The sequence below is a fragment of the Epargyreus clarus genome, unplaced genomic scaffold (genome assembly GCF_041222505.1).
Source record: "Epargyreus clarus isolate Ecla_fem2 unplaced genomic scaffold, WU_Ecla_fem_2.2 ptg000009l, whole genome shotgun sequence".
In the NCBI taxonomy this organism is placed as follows: domain Eukaryota; kingdom Metazoa; phylum Arthropoda; class Insecta; order Lepidoptera; family Hesperiidae; genus Epargyreus; species Epargyreus clarus.
In genome coordinates, this window is record NW_027332217.1 from 6,193,679 (window position 1) to 6,207,947 (window position 14,269).

Sequence of the window (14,269 nt, forward strand, 5' to 3'; positions counted from 1 at the left end):
TATAAATGACGACGATAGATTTTAGATGAACAAATTCTAACACAAAGACCAATAAATAGGCTTACATATTTGGGTATTCATTATATTATTTGTAAATTTGTGTATTATGTACATTTTTAGACTAGTTTATATTGAAACATGTATTTATTTTCAACCAGGAACAAGCATATCAGTATATTACCACCTTATGCGTACAGTTCCTAAATTCATATTACTACTAAGACAGTACGTCTATTAAGATGTATAGTCACGTGTTAATTAGAATCGGCTACTAATTTACATAACAATATTCATAATTTACAGGATTGTATGTAGCATATGATAATCAGGATGTCCCGAAGGCCATAATTGATAATTGTTTTATGCAAATCACAATCCCCTGTCCTTGATAAGAGTCTACGAGGTAACCAATGTCAGGTCTAATTGGATTATATAGAAATGGTACTCTTAATCCTTTGTGAACGATGTTTGGCGTATGGGAAGATTGATTCAATATTTATGTCAAAGGCTTACTTAATAGGCCCAATATGAATGTTATGCGGATGGGAATATTTCAGAAATTATTGTTATCCAAATATTCATGAGATGGTTTCGGATATGATACCCCATTGAGTTTGGTTAGGTTAGTTCAGTTGTGAAATAAATCAGTTGTGAAAATCAAGTGACAGTAAGTCTTAACTGCCACCGGCGGGCGTTTGTCAACTTCAAAAATCACCCCCAAAATATCTTCCGTGAGGTTTATGCTACAAAAGCTTACGCACGTCCTTTATTGCATCCTTTAAACTAAGACACAGCAGCCCTTAACATGACTGGCACTTGTTATAATGCACAAACAAGTATGGTGCCTTCATACCGTAGTATACGAGTAGAAGCGACTAATAGTATAATTATATTTGAAGTGAAAATTTCTTTAACGCAGTTGTGTACATTTTGTGATGTGTAAAAAATATTAAACTCGCGTCAGGACACGTGGCTTGATCGAAAATTCGTAAGACGGTAAAGCAAAAATCAAAATGTCATCTTGTGTCAGCATAGAAAAAAGTGTCAGTTTCGTTTCATTCCCGGAGTGCAACCCGTTGATTTATTTATAATTTTCTTTACTGATACATAGCTTATGAAACAACGACATACATTCAGTTAATACATGAAGTATGCCCAGATGCCGAAATGGACCTATACTTACTGATTCCAACCATATTGTGATCATTCCACAACAGACTATTGAGAGGCCCGCATCTCGGCGTGTAATGGACATTGATTAATACGCCTGTGCCGAGGACAGCTGCTACTGATTATTGCTGAGATAACATTTATCTTACGCCTAATTCGCGACATGTGTGACTATGGAAGTGAAGTATCGATTAATTATCGATTATCGAAGCGAGTGGTTTAGTCAGTACTTCCTAAGTTTGTACCTACTAGTGATATACTAGTAGACTCGCGAATTAAATAAAGAAGTGGCTTAGTAAGCTTTTACAGTATCGATGTTATGATGTATCAACTCGTATTAGTACGAGCAGTATCCACATATATTACGCTTGTACTTGTTTAAACTACTACTAAGTAGTATAAAAATCTTTTTGAATTAATTATAAGAATATAAAAAAGAAATGTTCCCTTCTTGGTCGAAATATTTACAGAATATTCAATCGAAAATTTATTAAACTTTTATAAATAACACCAACAAACGACGCCACCGTAAACAAGTCGAAAATTTAGCATTCTGAATATATTTTATCAATTTAATCCGAACCGAAGGAAATGATGATAATTAATTCACGGGCCATTAACGAACTAATCTACAGTGTTGATCTTTCAATTTACCTCTTAAATTGTTGTATTCGTACTAACTTGTACTCGTAGCGACGGCTAATAACCGAAATATTCCGGGGAATTTAAATATTCCTATCAAATTTACTGATTGGTTTGCTTCGATAATCCATTTTCGAATAAATGCAAAGTTGGTTGGTTAGCTACAATCTGGTCTGATAAATATTTAAATTCCTACTTTCAATTTGATATTTATTGTGTTCGAATCCTAGACATTCCCAGGATTTTTAAGTTATGCAGATTAGAAACTAATTGTCACTTACTCTAATGGTGAATGAAAACCTATATACAAAAGAGACATTTGAATAACATTATTATTTTCAAAACTAATAATCACGCTATAACAGTTATTGAAACTAAAAAGCAATAATTGTTGCAATCTAGTAACTTTGCGATGAGCTTTCTCTAAGGCACTCGAACAATCTCACCTCGATAATCGTTAATCCTGAGGATTTTGATAAGGACAATGGTATAATATATTTAAAATCGTGTATTGTCATCGTTTTTTGATAATTCTTCATAATTTTGAATTAAACTTAACGTTCAAAGTGGATAGAAATCGGGTTCAAAAATTCCGTTACATAGTTACATACATATCGTACATACATACATACAACCCAAGCTAATAAAAGCGTGTTAAAAAAATCTCAAAGGTATTTGAATATTAATTTCATACCATTCATTATGTAAAGTGGATTTTGAAATAATCTGGCGAAGTTTGAATTATTCATTTGGCAGACAAATATATAACAAATATTTTTAATCTTAATCATTTTATATGGTTTAGCACAGATAAGGAATATTCTTAAATTAAATACAACCTTAAGATTTTCTTCTCTTTTGGTAACATAATATTTTTTTTGTAACAAACATAATGTGTTGCAGTTTCTATAAACGGTAAAAGCTAAGAACACCGAAACATACCAGTTCATTATATAGGGGAGGAGTTCTGCTTGCTATTTATCTTTTTTATTTTTAGTATTTATATTAATATTTCGAGTGTTTATATACAACAATTCAAAAGATAGAGTTAGTGTCAAACAAAAACACAGCGGAGACAGTGGAGCCTTAGTAATAGGGTCCCGTTTTTACACTGTAAGTAATCCAAAAATGGCAAACGAACTCACAGTAAATCTTTACTACAACCGTCAGTTTTATTTCATAGTATTGATAAAACTGAATCACTTCCATATTTCTCATATCATGGTTCTCAAATACTAGGACGCGAGAGAGCCCAATATGCTTAAGCTAAAGTAAAATAAAGAGGCAACTGTTACCGCTTCGAGTTCAGGCATGTTTGATTTTTACAGCCATGTCATTATTAGAAATTCATTACCATTTGCTATGACAGTGAAGGATAATATCGTGAGGAAACCTACATGCCTAAGAGTTCTTAAAAAAAGTCAAATGTATGTAAAGTCTACCAATTCACATTGAGGGCAGTGGATTAAGGCCTAAATCCCACTTATTCTGAGAGGAGAATGAAGGAAGATCACACAAAACACACACACATACACAACACTAAGCCGCTCATGGGTTGACGACAAAGAACTATTATTATCTCTTATTTGTCTACAAAACAGAAGTTTACTTTTTCTCTTTTTTATTTTATTTATAAATTTATCAATTATAAAATGAAATAATTCGATTTATTATGATGCATGTAATCGAAAATGATTCACAAATTTCCAAAACCAATATCGACCTATTTTCAAAATGATGTCTTTTTTTAGATTTGTATAAAAAGTGCCGTTATATTATTATGACGTCAAACCAAATCACGTTGAAGATCATGGTCAACAACTGGTTAGGACAATATTAATTGTCCTATTAAATGGCATCATAATTTTAGTCAGCACAGGATATTTTTTACATAATATTTATTACATCGATACGCTTTTTGTTTTTATTAGTGGCGTGGCAGCCATTTTGGTACCTATATGAACGCTAACGCCGATCCTAACTGACAGTCCTAAATCAGTCTTTCCAACAATCATACAACAATATTTACATTACAATGAAATTACTGCTAAGAGTACTGTATATGGGGGTATTCATTTTGGTGGCGAAATCTTCGGGTAAGTTTTAAAAAATTTATGTTAATAAATAAAATATGAAAATAAATCGGACATTAATAATAATTTAATTTTGAGGTTTTAAAGAGGAATTTAAAATTATTACTAATGCTATTAATTATATATACGAATAACAATGTCTATTTAAAAATACTATACAGCTTTGGGATAAATTGATTTAAAAACCAATTTACACTGTCATCACAATCGTCGATTTCGCAATAGATAACATCAATATATTAAAACAAGGTGCTTTTAAGTGATTCGAGAATTATTGTGACTTAGTGAATTATAATTATAAATCAGTGTATAATTTTATAAAAAAGTTAACATTTTAACCATTTTCTCGAGTGAAAATGATTTGCAGGTCGGTGAGCAATGACTTTATTTGAATATTTTAGATTATTTTTGTGAATGCTTTTTGTCACTTACATAGAGCATTTTACTTAATAGTGTCTTATGTAGTAGATATTACTTACTTAAAATTAAATAAACAATAATTATCATTATAATATTCCAATAAATATAATGAAAAGTGTACTAATCTTATTTAAAACCCTTTTCAATACTTTGCTAATGTCAGGAATTAATTTATTGATTAGCAATTATGATTTCTTTTAAAAATAACTGAGAAGGGCTTAGGTATTGGGTTTAGGCCATAGTTCACCGCGCTGGGCAAGTGGAAATTGGTGGACTTCATACATCTTTGGATTTTTTTTAACACGCTTTTATTAGCTTGGGTTGTATGTATGTATGTATGTACGTAACAGTAACGGAATCTTTGAACCCGATTTCTATCCACTTTGAACGTTCAGTTTAATTCAAAATTTTGAAGAATTATCAAAAACCGATGCCTATACGATTTTAATAATTTTGTACCATTGTCCTTATCAACATCCTCAGGATTAACGATTTTCGAGGTGAGATGGTTCAAGCGCCTCAGAGAAAGTTCATCGCAAGTTACGAGATTGCAAATAATTATTGCTTTTTAGTTTTAATAACTGTTATAGCGTAATTTTTAGTTTAGAAAATAATAATGTTATTTCCCTATAACTCAAATGTTCTGAAATATATCTATAATGCCCTCTTGTAGAATGATTTTTAGGATTCCGTACTCAAAGGTTAAAACGAAACCCTCTGCGGTCTGTTCGTGTGTCACTGGACTTTATCTCTTAAATCGTAATAGATAGACGCTTGATTTTTTTACAAACGATGCATAATAGTGGTCGTTATAACAACAAATACTAAAAATTAATACATTATTATAGTTCACCTGATAAATGGAGCACCCTACGCTTTTTCCACAATTAAACTGTTTACTGTTCCTTAATTGATCCTTAGATTGAAAATTATTTTCTACTTTTAGTTGATTTTATCATAAAAGCGTGTTTTTTAGTTTTTTAGAAGTCTCAGGCGTGCGGGTGCAGTGCAGTGATATTTAATTCATTGTTACATTACTTTGAAACATCGTAGGTGTTTGTTTGAGATTAAAATATTGGCCGACCGAAATAAGAAATTGAGGTTGGTAACAACTTTGCTAATATTATCCTATATTTAGCCATTTAAATCATTCGAAAATTAATGCAGAAACGAGAAATACATATTGTATGAGCTGTGTAGTAGATAAAAATGTAAATGTCATATTATGCTCTTTATAAAAAACTAGATGACCCGGTGAACTTCGTACCACCTAATTATGAGTGACTATCTGTACCTCGTGGTTTCACTCGTGTTATTTATGTATTATGTCCATAAACTACTGGTAAATATTAGGAAATGGCCACAGGAGAACAGGAAAATAAAAAATACAATTAAATAAAATTCACTCTACCTCTCTGCACTCTGTTATTTTTTTACCGACTTCAAAAAGGAGGTGGTTATCAATTCGGCCGGTATCTTTTTTTTATGTATGTACACGAATTACTCCGCCGTTAATGAACCGATTTTAATAATTATTTTTTTATTGTGTTATTTTTTATTGTAGGTTCTAATGAAATTACAAAGTCAGTTCATCATTGACTATTTAAGGGTCTGATAATGTGGCTCGGAGACAAAATATGTAACTCCTCAACCGATGGGGATATTTGAGTTGTGTTTGAAGATATTTGGTGTAAGTTCTAACGAAATTGCAAAGTCAGTTCATCATTGACTATTTAAGGGTCTGATAATGTGGCTCGGAGACAAAATATGTAACTCCTCAACCGATGGGAATAATTGAGTCGTGTTTGAAGATATTTGGTGTAGGAGGTTCTAATGAAATTGCAAATCATTGACTATTTAGTTAGGTTAGGTTGGAACACATAAGACAATATAAAACTAAGCGGGCAGCGCGCGGCAGCGTCCTGCGAGCGGGCGGTTCCAATCAATGTAAATTCAGACCGTACCTTAATTCATGATCACGTTTATACAATTTTATATTGTATTAATATAAATGTTATTATGTCATCACTAAAAAGGGTAAAAAAAATTTTAACAAAAAATACAACCGACTTCTATGTCACTACATAGTAAAAAATAATTCAAATAAATGTTGCTTTAGTACATATTTCTGAAGTCGGCGCTCAATATATTTACGTTCGAATTATTTTTTACTTTGTAGTGACATAGAAGTCGGTTGTATTTTTTGTTATTTTTTTTACAAACACGCGAAAAGAAGTACCTATAACTTCAATAACGGTTTTTTTTAAAGAAAGTTTATTTACTTATAGTACTCTAATCGGGTTGTTGAATAGCTAAACATGCTGAAACAGGTGTGTAAATAGAAAGGCGATTTATAACAGTCTTAAGGGTTGATCTAAAAAAACAAACAGTGACTCAGATGCTTCATTATGTCTTATGATAATTTTCTTAGTGCTCCAAATTAACGGATATTAAATTAAAGTTCCATACCCGATTAAACGACCCTAAAGGTTCATTTTCCAAAAACGGTGAAAAATGTGTTCTATTATTTTGAATCAAAAAGCTAAATTCCAATTTTCATAGACTTTGCTTCAAAATCTGCCGATTTCTAAACGAAGTGTCTTCTAAAGCCAAATGCAAATTTTTACAGTTTTTGCTTCCAAATTAACGGATTTTAATATAAAATTCCAACCCCTACTTAACCAACTTAAGGGTTGATTTTGCAAATATCGTAAAATAGATATTTAATTACTTTCTATCGAAATCCTATCAAATACCAATTTTCATATAGATTTGCATCAAAACTGGGGGACTTTAATACAAACTTTCAACTCTTATTTATTCACGGAAACGCGGTCGAACAGGATAAAAAGTATCCTATGTCCGTCTCCTGGTTCTAAGCTACCTCTCCACCAATTTTCAGTCAAGTTGGTTCAGCCGTTGTTGAGTTATAAAATGCTTCACGAAAACGCGGTCGAACGGGATAAAAAGTATCCTATGTCCTTTTCCTGCTTCTAAGCTACCTCTCGATTAATTTTCAGTCAAATTGGTTCAGCCGTTCTTGAGTTATAGAATGACTTCACGGAAACGCGGTCGAACGGGATAAAAAGTATCCTATGTCCGTTTCCTGGGTCTAATCTACCTCTTTACCAATTTTCAGCTAAATCGGTTCAACCGTTCTTGAGTTATAAAATGACTTCAAGGAAACGCGGTCGAACGGGATAAAAAGTATCCTATGTCCGTCTCCTGGTTCTAAGCTACCTCTCCACCAATTTTCAGCCAAATCGGTTCAGCCGTTCTTGAGTTATAAGTGGAGTAACTAACACGACTTTCTTTTATATATATAGATAAAATATAGTCTATTAAAATTGAGGAAACATTGTGTTATAACACGATTCAGCAAACTTCGAATGTAGTTTTTATTTGCGTTTTATAACGGTATTTGCGTTTAGAGCAAATCCAAAACCCATCCACCCAAAACTCTTTCTATACGGGTGTAATCGTATTCTATTGTCGTAGCCGCCTATGGACACTTGTAATCAAACACAGATAAAATTAGCCTTATCTGAGGACAGCCACTGACAATTAAATTGAAACGACTTATAAAAGTATCTACTCTTACTACGCCTTTCATACTAGAAGAAATCATTAATTATAACATTGTTGTTATGAGGCAAAACTAGATGCCACAGGAACTATATACCACAGTAGAAGTACAAAGCGTGTTACCATTTTCATCGAATACAAGAGAATTATAAAATTCGTAGGAATACCTTCACACAAATTCTATTTTTACAGCGATATTGTATCTTGTTTTGTCAGTCTAATGGCTTATTTGTAGACAAAATACAAATATAGAAAATCACAAAAACAGTTCAATCAAACGTCAGATCTTGAAGTCGGCGTGGCGATGTTATTTTTGCTGTTAAGTGTCGAAAATGACACTGTGAAATACTTACTCTCACATTTTCGATTTTATCCTGTACCGTGAAAATATTGATTTTGAGTGGTATTTTTTTTTGGTGTCTATTTTAACTCTTTTACCTACATAGCTTAGACATCATGAAGTGTTCAAAGTCAAGTTCAAGTTCAAATTAACATAATGTTGTATCTTGGAGATCAAGTATGTTTGCGATTTTTTACAATCACTTGAATATAATTTATGGCGTATTCATCACAATACGTAATCACTGTGCTAGCACTGGTAATTTTTTTTCTCCATCTCTAAAAGTCATAAACTACCGAATTGCATACCTATAAAGTCTTATATAGTAAAGTAATATTGATATACTTTTTGTAAGACTTTTGTAGCAGTCGCGTCATTTACTTGGAAAGGTCTGTCTGTATGTTTAACATGAGATGTAGTCTAAACGGCTTGATTGATATTAATACTCAGATATGTCTTGGTAGCAGGAGTTACATTGGGTACATTAAAATTAATTAAAAAAAAAATGGAAATGGCACTTCTAATTTCCTTTTAGCGAAGCATGCAAATTATTCATTCTGTCGGATTTACTTTAATTGATATTTTTAATTTAAAACACGTGGCTTGTTTTAGAAAAAAGATCCTTGAAATCGGTAAAATATTCCTATATCACGCTTCTAATGACGCAAGCGCCTAGCAACTCGAAAATAGTAAAAATAAAAAAAAATATATATACGCATACATAAGTAGAACCTCTTTTTTGGAGTCGGCTAACAAGTTCTTTCATACTGACTAGGTTTATCTAGTATCTTCGCGTTTATCTAAATTGGGCGTGTCATTGATAAATAATTGACGGAGCATATTAGTTTCGGCAATATAAGATTTTAGACGCTTTGCCTTGATTGACCTTACAAACTTGTTCTTAGGTGATTTTTTGTGACTTCTTCATTAGATAACTATATTTAATAAAGTATTTTTATTTTTAAGTACATACCTAAATGTGCAAATATGTTTACAACTTTGCAAAGTAGCAAAAACTATAATAATATGTAGGTAGTTGGTATTCCTTTTACTTATTTTTACAGAAATTCACACATGCTGTCATAATAAGTTTTTCTTATCATCATCAACAACCTATTACTGTCCCACTACTGGGCACGGGGCTCCTCTCATATTGAGAAGGATTAGGCCATAGTCCACTGCGCTGGCCAAGTGCGTAGTGGTAGACTTCACATACCTTTGAGAATCTCTCAGGTATGTAGGTTTCTTCACGATGTTTTCCTTCACCGTTTAGCAAGTGATAATTAATTTCTAATATACACATAACTTTGAAAAATCAGAGTTGCGTGCCTGGGATTTGAACCTCGGACCCCTCGATCGAGAGGCCGAGTTTCTTAACCACTAGGCTATCACTGCTTCAAGTTTTTCTTATACATGATACAAATGAAATAATATACTGCTTATTTTACGTCTTGTATCTATGTTACAAAGGTTTCCATTTGGATGCTTAGTAAAGCTTATTATCAAATTTCTGATAATAAAACAAAATATTAGTTATTTAAGAAAATATCAAAGTGTTGCGTATCTTGATGAACTAACTTCTTTTTAGATAAATGTAAAGCAAGATAGAAACTGGAGCTAATGCTTTATTAATTATATGTAAAAATGATGGCATTAAAAAAAAAGAGAATTAAATATTATTAAAAAAAAAAGACAAGCCCACTGAGTTTCTTACCGGATCTTCTCAGTAGAGGTCGCGTTCCGGTAGTAGTTAAAAAACATTGTAAGTGCCGCCGTTGGCCCATACAAAATAAAAATTTCATTTCATTAGGCTTGGTTGTATATGGCTATAAAACGATTGAAATATACGAGTACATATGACCTGAAAGAGTCTTTGAATTACAGACCAATTGCAAGCGAAACGCTGACAAATTGTATAAATCAACTCTTTTATTAGATCCGTACAATACATAGCTGATATTTTTTTAATGAATACTAATGAAGACTATTTATGAATATTGTATAAATATTATTAATATGAAGATGACTCATGAGGTGATATGAACATCACAACTTTATTGAGTTATTAATAAGTCATCTATGTCGAGTCTCCAAGGGTAGCAATAGCTAATAATGAATACCTTTTCAATTTCAGTTAAAATATTTGTATATTAAGTTTATATTAAGTTTGTATATTTTGTATACAATTATATTAAGCAACTATTGGTATAAACATTTATTATTTCGTATTGAGTTTGTGTTTGATATTTTAAATAATATTGTACCAGTTCCGGGTAATTTACAAAATCATTTAGTTTGTACACTATTTTGTTTCAGTGTTACCAGTTGAAAAATGTCACCTGGACGACTCCAAGTGCATGTTGCCAGCTTACCAGAAAATGGTACCAATGTTTTTCGCGGGCATGCCTGAATTTGGCGTGAAGAAACTTGATTCGATAGACGACGTTAGTTTTGATATCTCGGGACTTATATTTAAGTTGAAAAATTCGAGTGTTAAAGGCCTGGACAGTACCATCATGGACAAAGTTAAGTAAGTATGTTTTCGTGAGATTGAATTAGGAAAGTGCCTGCCGTCCATCTGATGGTAAGTGGTTATTGCTTCCGATGTATATCTGTAGCTAACTCCATATAAAACAACGGTTTTACTTGTTTTGAAGATGGTAGAACCCTTTGTGGTTCGACTCCAGCGGCACCACCACCACACCTATTTCTGCCTAATAGCAACAGTGTTAGGGGCTGTTGTGTTTCGTTTTGAAGGCTGTGGTAAAGGAGACATACTTTTCCGAGGCGTTTCAGCTTAGTCCTAAGGGGTAGCGGCGCATCTGTGCCCGACCTCAGGTAGGAATATCTAATACTGTCTGGGGTTGATTACAGATGTCAATGGGCGCAGCCACTTACCATCATGTAGACTGCACGCTCTACTCGTCTGCTACTCCTATATTATAAAAAATAGCCGATTTCAGATCATATTTTATAATTATAAAAGTTAGCCGGCTGCCACGCCAATCGAACTACTCTCCGTCTTTTTATATCAGTTCTTTATTTTTTTCGATATTATCTTTGCCATTTATTAAGCCATTGCATAGCTTCTATCGCGGGCCTTGAGCGTGGAGACCGAATCCAGAAATTTCGTAACGAAAAAAACCTAACACCCCCACTCCGACCGGCACAGCGGTGATACTTTTTAGTAGCGATCTGTGCGCCCCGGGGCGCACACGCCAGTTGACGGGTTAATGACTTTTTGCATACTGCATAAATAAAATAAATATAAATTGTAATTGCATAAGTTGATAAAAAATGCTATGCAATAGCTTTACCGCGGCAGTCTCCGAGTGCCACACGTATTTTTATATTACAATTAAAATAAATTCATTTTCCAGATGGGATTTAAAGAAAAAGACTATAGATTTACAATTCCACTTCGATTGCGTGTTGGAGGGAGATTATACTGCAACTGGAAAAATTCTGATTTTACCTGTTGATGGAGATGGAAAAATGAAACTAAAACTTAGTAAGTAATTAACTTTGACTAGCCATTGGAATTGAATTGAATTGAATTTGAATTGGACATTTATTGTCCTAATGGCCACTAATCACCCCTCAAAACGAAAACTTTTTTAACCTTTTTTTTCTAAAACGCACATATCGAAATATGAAACGGATAACCCGTTTCATATTTCGATATTTGAGATTGGTACCTTGGACCATGATTGCTTTAAATTAAATCTAAATAATTTGAACAAAGAATATTAAACGTACCTACTTCTTTATTTAATATCGTACCTCCGCTATGTTAAAAAGCAGCGAAAGAAACATGTATTCCATAAAATATAACTTAATTATTAATATGTAAATTATTATAACCTAGCACGTGGAGCTTGTACTATTTAGCATACTTCATCGTCAATCATTAATAATTTATCTTTAATACGCTTATTAGAGTTCCGTACCCAAAGCGTCAAAAACTGAACCCTAACCCTGTCACAAGACTCTATCTCTTAAACTGTATTAGACTTAAACTGAATAAGATACTTGAGTTTTCGACACAGTATTACGAGTATAACGGTGGCCGCCAAAACAACGAATACTAAAAATAAAACATCTTGAAAATAAATGAGGGGTGACATACAAGAATAAAATAATAATATAAAGACGTACGTAATAGAAAGACAGTTGAAATTTTCACAGTGCATTAACTTCTACAATTACTTATTAAAGAAATATTTATATTTACAAATATGTTTATTGCGTTTCAGAAAATCTGTCCATAAATTTGAAATGTCATTACGATATCGAGAAGAAGGCTGATGGCAAAGAGTATGTCCAGTTCAAGAATTACTCCTTCGATTACGATGTCAAAGGAAACGCTGATTACCGTATGACAAATCTTTTCAAAGGAAACAAGGAGCTAAGTAAGTATTTAAAGGCTTGTGTGTTTGGGGCATAGAAAAGCATATGAATTTACAAATCAAAACTCTTATCTTTAAGTGGCACGATGATAAAGTTAATGGAGGGAAAAGCACGCTGAAAGGTTACGTGTAGTTCTGTGTGCGTGTTCCTGGAATTTGGTGCTTCTTGATTTATACAAAAATTTCAACTTGGTTGGGCGAGTAGATTCTAAGCAAATTAGTTGTAACAGGCGTACAGACGGACTTACAGAAAGCCACAGGAGTGTTCTTATAAGGATTTCATTTTTCCTTTTGAGGGATGGAACCCTTAAAATGGTCAGCTATGTCATTAAACATTTTTTTTTATAAGATAGGAGTAGCAGACGAGCATGCAGTCCACCTGATGGTAAGTGGCTACTGCCACCCATGGACATCTGTAATCAACCCCAGATAGGATTAGATATTCCTACCTGAGGTCGGCCACAGATGCGCCGCTACCCCTGAGGACTAAGCTGGAATGCCTAGAAAAAGTATGTCTCGCTTACCACACCCTTCAAAACGGAACACAGCAGCGCTTAACACTGCTGTTATTAGGCAGAAATAGATGTGGTGGTGGTGCCGCCGAAGTCGAACCACAAAGGGTTCTACCACCTTCGTAAATATCAACAAGTTTACAATATCACAATCAACATAACATACCCTGGGCGAATCTTAATTAAAAATCTAAATTTTTAAATTAAGATTTCTGTTCTGGATATGAGTGTTTGATCGTCGTTTAAAAGATCGTTTAAGTTAGTACACTTCCATTTTTTGGAGTTGGTATCTTGGTTTGGTTTTGATGGATCCAGCTACTTGTCCATTAAGTTGTTTTAGTTGTTCAATAATTTAGTTTTTCGAAAAAAATATCTTTGCTAATGTACCTGTAGTGAGACAGTACTTACCTAATCGATTGATAAAAATAATTATTTGCTTAATTTTACAGGTGATAATATTGGGGAATTCGTTAACAACAATTCGATAGAAATTACTAAAGAATTTGGAGGATATCTGTTGGAGAAAGTCGCTAAGCAAATATTAAAAAATTGCAACAGTCTATTCTCAACAGTGGCCATTTCAGATGTAGCTATACTTTAATATTGTTATGTTTGTGATACTTAATTAAAGTTCTAAGATGTTTTATTATAGTTGTTTATTTTTATTTCAAACACCAAATTATGCAAATATATACTAAAATATTAATGAGAATATTTTTATTAAAGAGGATTTGAATATGACAATATTATGATGATGCAAGCCGCAAAAAAATATAATGCATCATAATAAAAAACAAAGCAACATTTTTTTTTAAATGTAATTCGGTGTTTCCGCGTTTAATGCCTAATTTATTTTATTTAATTAAAAATAGAAACGTTTTACTATGAATGATATTTTCCTTAACTATTTCTGGTTACGTGTTTTTTGCATAAATATAGTTTGTGGCCAAGGTGATATTGACAACAAAACTGTTATTTATATTGTTTTAATTACTAATATTATAGAACAAACAACACAATAAGTTCCTTGTATTGTTTTTGTTCCAATTTCTTGTTTAAACATCGTTTTAACATTGGAAAGTAGTTATTTTATGTCAA

At 32.6% G+C, this 14,269-nt stretch overlaps 1 protein-coding gene across 1 annotated transcript; it reads left to right on the forward strand.

The window, feature by feature from the left end:
• The first annotated feature begins 3,777 nt into the window (after positions 1-3,777).
• LOC140744646 (circadian clock-controlled protein daywake-like) lies at positions 3,778-13,822 on the forward strand. Its single transcript, XM_073076264.1, has 5 exons — positions 3,778-3,908; positions 10,567-10,780; positions 11,631-11,761; positions 12,507-12,662; positions 13,621-13,822. Exons 1-5 carry the CDS (start codon positions 3,848-3,850, stop codon positions 13,770-13,772), a joined length of 714 nt encoding a protein of 237 aa, XP_072932365.1. The 5' UTR covers positions 3,778-3,847; the 3' UTR covers positions 13,773-13,822.
• The last annotated feature ends 447 nt before the right edge of the window (positions 13,823-14,269 follow it).

Coding starts and splice junctions, on each gene's coding strand:
- LOC140744646 (XM_073076264.1), top strand. CDS start 3,848: ATGAAATTACTGCTAAGAGTACTGTATATGGGGGTATTCATTTTGGTG. Junction 10,781..11,630: donor ACCATCATGGACAAAGTTAA/GTAAGTATGTTT, acceptor TTCATTTTCCAG/ATGGGATTTAAAGAAAAAGA. Junction 11,762..12,506: donor AAAAATGAAACTAAAACTTA/GTAAGTAATTAA, acceptor ATTGCGTTTCAG/AAAATCTGTCCATAAATTTG.